Below are 7,437 nucleotides of genomic sequence, written 5' to 3'. Positions count from 1 at the left end.
GATTAGGAGTAACTTGGGGCTTGGGCAACTGGGGGCCAGTGGATTTTGGCCCTATGGGTGCCATCAGTGGCTTTGTGCCAAGGGGGCTGGGGGTAGAGAAGGCAACGGACTGATGGGAGCAGACTGTGCCTGAAGGGGGGAATTTTCTCCTGGGGCTGATTCCCAGACCACCGTGCGGTGGATCGATGATGGGGACACCTCCCTCCGGGGCCGGTCCTGTAGCACGGGACCAATCCCGGGTCAAACACGAGGGATAGCTCACTGGGTCGGTCCTGGATCAAGGATGGAGGATTGTCCAGCAGAGCCGGACCCGAACTACTGGGTCGGTCCTGGATGGAGAATGATGAACTTCCCACCGGGTCGGTCGCGGTCCGGAGGTGGAGGATCACCCACCGGGTCGCTCCCATGCCATGCCGGTCCCGGCGCACCGTGTCGGTCCCGTACCACGCCGGTCCCGCCCCGCGGCGGTGGTCCCGAATCACGTTGTCTCTCCAGCCGGACCTTGCTCCAAGCCAGGAGCCCCGGGCACCCCCGGCCGGGGGCGGAGCGGTGCCCGTGCGGCGGGATGGGCGGTGCGCCCCTGCCCCGCTCTGCCGCCGCATCACGGTGAGTGACAGCCGGCCCGGCCCGGCCCCGCCGCACAACCCGCCGGGCTTTTCCAATCAGGCCGGGCCGGGGAGGGATTTCCTGCCGGGACGGGGCCGGCCCGAGCGGGACTTTGCCGAGCTTCGCGCCGCCTGCGAGCCGGGACCCGCCGCGGCACCGCCGCTCCTGCCCCGCGCGGCTCGGGAAGTTGCTGCGGGGCTGAGCGCGGCACTTCTCGGAGCGGCACCACACGGCGCGGTCGGGTCGGGTCCGGTGCGGTGCGCTCGGCTCGGCTCGGCTCGGCTCGCCCCGCCCCGGCGTGGTTCGGTTCGCCCCGGTGCGGCGGGCTGGGAGCGCCGCCAGGTGAGTGGGGCCGGCGGGGCCCGCCCGGCTCGGGCCGCTCGCAGGAGGAATGGAGCGACTCCTCTCGATGGGGGCTAAAACCGCCCCGAGCCCCCGATGGAGGCAGGAGCTGCCCCATCTCGGGGTCTCGGGGCGGAGGCGCGGCCGGTGCCCTCCTCGGTGCTCCCGGGGGAGGTGAGCTGCCCCCGCCGCCCCTCGGGACCCGCGTGAGTGCCTACAGCTCCCTCGCATCTTTCCTCCGCCACTTACGTAACTGGTTTGGGTTTGTTTTGGGGTTTTCCCCCCCCCCCTCCTTTTTTTCCCGGCGCTGCCGTTGGCTGCGGGAATGTTTGGGATACTTTCGTTCTCCAGGTGGATTCCTGGGCTGGAGGCTCAGCTCTGCTCGTGTGGGAGGGATTGTTTGCTGTTGCTTTTCCAGCTTTGTGTGTTTCTTGAATTTTACCTTCGCTGCTCCTCTCTGGAGAGGCTGAAGAGGTGGAGAATCGGCACTGGGAGCTCTCGGTACCTCCGAGGTGCCCGCTGAGCCTCGCGTGCCCCGGGAGCCGCAGGCAGCACACGGGACTGTTCTCTGAGTGAGACCGGGCAGACTTTTTAAATAAAGACTAAATAATTTCAGCGCCCTCACACTCGCTTCTTGTGAGTTCCCTTGAGGAGCAGCACAGAGTCGGTTGCAGTGTACAGGGTTAAATGAAATCATTTTGGAGACGGTGCAACACAGGAGGTTTCGGGAGGGGATTTGTTTGCAGCAAGAGGTTAGTCTGAGTCAAGTGGCTGAAACTTTGGTGTAATGTAGATAAGCTGGTGCAGGTGCTCCAGAACGAGGGGTACCAGCCCCAGTGCCGAGGGGCTCATCGGCTGAAGGAGCTGTGGGTGGGGGGAGAACCCCGAAGCCCGGTGTGGGCATTGCACACCCCCTTGTCCCAGAAGGTGAGCCAGGACTGGAGCATCGTCTCTTCATCTGTACTGTGTGCAACTGCACGCTGGGGAGCGCTGGGAAGGTGGGCAGCCCATGGGGGGTCTGTGTTTGTGAACAGCTGCAGTTTCCAGCTCTGCTGTGGGTGGGCTGATCAACACTGTGCTATGGAGTGCCCCGTCTGGTTTTGCCACCACCCCGACAGGACTTCTTCCTCTGCTGTTGCCTTCTCTCTCCTGTGATTTCCATCCTCAAAACGTTGACCTCGATTGCTCAAAGGAAGCGACACCCACTATTATATAAACGGCTGAGGGCGAGCGCTCTGGGAAGGGAGACTGCATTGAGCCATGGCTGGGGGAACTGGAGCTGATTCCGACCCGTCCTGGATTGGCACAGAGGGAGTTGCAGGGTGATCTGGAGATGGCCTTGCAGCTGGCACAGCGTGTGCTCCCTGCACTCCTGCACGCACGCTCCTCCCTGGCTTGGAGCAGTCTGCCAGATGCATGGCCCTGAACCAGGAGGGATTTCCTTGCCATCCAGTCTGGGCAGCCTGGGTTCTGAGTGGGAGCATGGGCTGGGACATGTAAATTGCTGCTGCAGGACCCCATGTCCTCTCCAGGGTATCCTGGCTGGTCGGGACAGGGACTTGATCCTGTTCTCCTGAGCATGGTTGTGCTGCTGAATTACACTGGGGCAAGAGAGAGCTCCTGAATTGGTAAGAGAGTGTCTTGGGTCCCAGGGCACCGAGTTCATGGGTAATTTAGAGGGTGAAGGTTTGTACTTGCACAAGAGAAGAGTGTGAGGCAGACTGACCCACTCCCATGGGCTAAGCCTCTCCAGCTCCATCCCTTGGGTGCTGCTGCTGGGAAAGGAGAGGGGGAGACATTCTGTGCCCCAACCTTGTATGCTGTCTTGAGGGAGGAGATGGTGTGTGTGGCCCCAGGGGGACAGGGAAGAAGCTGTGTCCCTGTGGTGCACCCGGGGCAGCACCCTCAGGATGTTTCCTCTGCAGGTTCTTCCTTCTCCGTTCAATGTAAGGATGAGCCAAGTCCCTCCAGGACTAAATATAGTCAAAGTATTCGTACTTCGGCGCGGATACAAAAGCTGTCGCGACGGAGCTGGAAGGTAAATGGCCTTTGAGAGCTGACTGTGATCTTCCCTCCACAGGTCCTGGGCTGCTGCACCGGGGCTCGGCCGTGCGGAGCTCCTCAGCGTGCCTGCAGTGGCATCACCAAGAGGAATGCCGAAACGAAGGGGCTAATGAGCACCAGAGAGGGAGGATCTATAACTTCCATATGGCAACGAGCCCATAATCCCTTTGGGAAGAATTAGAGACTTGTCAGCACAACAGAGCCTGGTGAGGGGAGCAAAGCATGACACCTCTGGCTCTGGGAGTGCTGTAAGAGGCCAAGGGCATCCCAATGCTGACGGCACTGGACACCCTGCCCTGAGCTGCCAGGCTTTGTCTCACAGAGCTCTGGTGCTGCTGGAAGGCTGTCCCCAAGCACTGAAGTAATTTTTGTTCTAATTGATCGCATGTTCTCCAACCAAACCCCATCCGGATCGTGCTCCTCCCGACGCAGGAAGGGACTTCTGCCCTTAACAGAAAGACTTCTTTCTTCTGGTTTTTATGCCCTGTGGGATTGTAAAGCGTCTTTCTTGCTGGATTTCATCTTTCTTCAAAGTGTGTTTTGAGGAATTAGGGACTTATTCCCATGGCTCTATAAACCTCTGGGATCTGAGGGTCTCTGCCTTCTGTGTTGCCATTGGTCCCACCTGTCTGCGATGGGGCGCGAGCAGGAGCTGATCCAGGCCGTGAAGAACGGGGACGTACCTGGTGTGCAGAAACTGGTGGCCAAGATCAAGGCATCCAAGAGCAGTGAGTACCTGGGTGCAGAGCTGTGGGCTCCCTCCCCTCAGCTGGGCACTGCTGCCTGTCCTGGGGTGCAAGTGCTGGCTCTGAACCCCGGCACACGAGTTATGCCGTGGCCGGAGGCGGGAATGCAAGCACAGCCCATGCGGATGAATGACTGGGCTGTAAGTGATCCTACAGCTGAGCTGGGGTTCCCCATGGGCTTGGGGCCATGGGCCCTGAAGTGTGGGCCACTGAGCAGAGACAGGCTAAGGGAACAGCCCTGGTGGGGGGACGCTGCTGCAAAGGGTCTTTAGCGGTTGCTGCTCACTCCTGGTCCTGTTTATCTTGTGAAAAATTATCATCCTAGCCAGTGGACTGGAACCAATCGTCAAGCCTTGAATTTCAGTCTGGTAATGTTTAACCCTTCAGCAGGGCTGTTTTCCTGCATGTGCTCTCAGAAAGGTCAGTGGCAAGCACAGCTCAGAGCGAACAGTGGGTTCAAAGGGGTTCCCAAGGGCACTGGGGATCCTGCAGGCACCACACGGCATCTGGAGGAGATGGGGAGGATGGAAAGGTGGAGGAGAAGACTGTGACCAGTGCCACGGTGTCCATGTAGAGAACTGAGCTCCTGGTCACTTCTCCTGACCAAGAAGGAAACTGGGGAAAATAAATAAAGGGGCTCTCTCAGTGCCGTTTGTGGCTGCGGAGAGGTGTACAATGCCTGCCCAGGCTGTGGGAGTGTGGAACCCCCTGCCAGGGCTGCTCATCGTGGGGGGTCTCGTGGGTGTGTGTGGGAAAGCTGTCCTGAGGAGGTAGAGGGGAAACTTGGGCAGGAGGAGAAGCTTTAAGTCTTCTAAGGAGCAGCTTAGAGCAGAGAGGCTGGCACTGAGAAAAGCGAGTTAGGCTGAGGATTTTAAATGTGAGGAGGGGATCAGCTCCCCTGGGTTGGCTACTGGAAAGCTGTGACTGGGGCCAGAACTTTGCAAATCCCAGTTGTTGGGCCTTCAGGAGGGCTGGGAGCCACCTCCTCCCCTGAACAGGGGGTGCCTGGTGCCTCTCTCTGAGCGAAGGGACTGGGTGTTGTTGCCTCCGCTTGGAGCAAAGGGACTGTACCTCTGCAGGGTCCCTGAGCTGAGCAACAGCGGTTTGCCCGCGGGAGTGGGTTGAAGGACACCCCCAAGGCAATAAATAACGTCAGGACACGAGCATCCTGCTGGCTGACACAGCCCCATTCCCTTCGCTGGTGTCCCACGGCCAGGCGGTGTGGACAGGCTGGGTAGCCCATCTCTCTGCTCCTGCAGCCCCTAAGGGGTGAAGTTACACTGATTTCCTCCCATCCCCTCCAGTAACTCTCTCCCAGCTCAACCCCGTCTGTTTTCTCTCTGGCGTCTTCCCCTCCCTCCAGCCGTGGGGCAGCCACGTGAACGCGTGTGTTTAACTCCCCCGCTGCAGCGGCGTCAGCAGCTCCCTCGGCGTATTTTCATTTTACTCCTTTGTAAGGAGGGAGTGAAAAGCCCAGACCCCTGCAAGGCCACTGCTACAGGCTCCTGTGCTCGACCACTATGGGGGCTTGCCTGGTCCCGGGGTCTCGTCCCCGTCATGGAGGGCAACACTGCTCCCCATCCCTTACGGTTCCCTCTCCCTTCTCGTACCGATGCCCTGTGAGCCGAGCGTTTACTGCCTTTGCCTCTCATTACAGCGCCTTTTCCATATGACAGGCTGAGATGCTGAATTTTTTATTTTTCATTATATATTTTTTTTAAAATCCCTCTAAGAGTCCTTCTGCTGTCTCAGTGGATTGGGAGCTCGATCGCTGTGATCAGCCCTCTGGGGCTTCCTGTGCCTAAAAAAGTCACCGCACGTAAGCAAAACCCAAGCGCCAGTCGAGGCAGCAGGAACTTCGGGGACACGTCGTTTAATATTCCCCATGTGCAGCCTCCTCCCTGCCCAAGTGGGTCACAGCACCTATTCTTGTAAGGTGGTGGGGTGGGCAGGGTGGAGGTTTTGGAGGCAGGAGCGGGAGGGGAAGGGCAGGCGAGGGCAGTTGTCCTGCCCGCGGGAAGGGGATGTCCGGGCAATGCCGTGGTCACTGCAGCAGCCAGGGAGGGGGTCCCCCTGGGACCAGCCGTGCTTTGCTGAGCTTCCCTGGCAATGGCAACATCCCGCTTTTTATTTTCCTTGTCCCTCTCCCCTCCCCTCCGCGTCGGAGCGCTGCAGAGTTTAATTGAAATTGTTAAACGACCCGTCACGGCTTTGGCCTCTCTCCGCGGCGATCAATCACGTCCCTCGCCAACAATGCGCCAGTTGGCCCGGCCAGGGCGGCTGAGCAGCACCGAGGGGCTGGGGCTCCCAGGGGAGGCGAGAGGCAGAGCTCCTCCGGCCGGGAATTCATCCTGCGAAGGGGTGGCAACTCCCAGAGCTGGACGGTGCCCGTCGAGGTTTGGGTGTCCCCATCCCTGGATGTGCAGGACTAAGGGGCAGGGGTTGAGGGGATGGATGCCAGGGCGATGCTGGGATGCCCCTGTGATAGCCAGGGGCTGGAGGAGCCGTGGAAGGTGATGGGAGCTGGACTGTTTGCCTTCCTCAAGGGAGTGGTGAAGGTTTTTGTTTAAACGTGCGAAGTGCAAAGAAAGGGCAGCAGCTGAGCAAACTGGTGTTAAACTCTGAAGGACAGGGAGGGAAGCCCTGCTGGGGTTCTGCTGCTGTCTTGGGGAGGTTTGGCCAGCCACTTGCCCATTTCACCAGTGACTCGCCCCGTTCCACCAGCTGTGTTGGGACCTTCCAGACCTTAGATATATCAAGGACTGGGGTGGGCTCCTGGAACATGACCAAGCAATTCATTAAAGCTAGCAAAGCTTGTGGGAGATCTTGGCTTTATCTCCACGCCTGGGTTGGAGCCCCTCATTGCTGTGTCCCAGCAGCATGAAACACATCTTCCCAAGAGCAATGCCAGCTCTCAGATGCTGCTGTCTCCCATCCAGTTTGGCAGAAGAGAGATGCTGCTGCTCTGTGTGCTGCGAGACTGCAGCAGGCAGATGTGGGATAACTCACTCTCACCCTTGAATTTCCTCCTAATCCCTAGTAGCTGTATCAGCTTAAGCCTCAAAGCGTGAGGTTTAATATCTCTCCTGTGATTTGTTAGCCTTTGCCACTGGCGCTCTGTGTCCCTATTCTCTGCAGGAACATACGCTCTCCTTTCGTGTCCTGCTGGGCTTTCTGCTTCTCCCAGCAGCAGGTCTATAGTTGTTTGGGGGAGAAGCTATTCCTTTTTGCAGTTTGGAGATTATTTTGCCATGATGTTGGTTGTGCCATTGTCCAAGCCAGCAAACTCAGCACACCATCTCCCCTCACTGAGGAGGACCATCCTCCTCTGCACTGCTGCTCCCAAGGAAGGTTTGTCCCAAGTCCAGCTGCTGTATGTGTTCTGGCTGCAGGGCAGAGCCAGGACTGGCCTTGGGCAGGATCCTTATCGTTTCAGGCTCTGTTACACCCCATGGCTTTCCCTGCTGGCAGTGGTGCAGGGATGTCTGGGCACCCTGCCCGCTCTGGTCCTGCCCTGGGCAGTGCAGGTGGCTGGACCCAGCTCTGCCACCGAGAACAAGTGTGGTCCTGGCCACGTCCCTTGAAGCCCAAGTTTCGAGGACGAGTTCCCAAGCGTCCTTGGCCGTGTCCTCCCCCCGCACGCTGTAGGTCTGACGGGCTGGACCGGCTCCGCAGCCAC

At 59.2% G+C, this 7,437-nt stretch overlaps 1 protein-coding gene across 1 annotated transcript in view; it reads left to right on the top strand.

Annotated features, from left to right (window-relative positions):
• Nucleotides 1–654: 654 nt before the first annotated feature.
• CASKIN2 (CASK interacting protein 2) overlaps nt 655–7,437 on the top strand; it is a 33,777-nt gene continuing 26,994 nt past the window's right edge. Inside the window, exons 1-2 of the mRNA XM_071573779.1 lie at nt 655–948; nt 3,029–3,740. Coding sequence (XP_071429880.1) covers nt 3,647–3,740 — 94 coding nt within the window. The 5' untranslated portion in view covers nt 655–948; nt 3,029–3,646. The remainder of the gene's footprint in view (nt 949–3,028; nt 3,741–7,437) is intronic.

This window comes from Pithys albifrons, chromosome 19 (genome assembly GCF_047495875.1).
Source record: "Pithys albifrons albifrons isolate INPA30051 chromosome 19, PitAlb_v1, whole genome shotgun sequence".
In the NCBI taxonomy this organism is placed as follows: Eukaryota; Metazoa; Chordata; class Aves; order Passeriformes; family Thamnophilidae; genus Pithys; species Pithys albifrons.
This window is presented reverse-complemented; position numbering and strand designations above follow the sequence as displayed.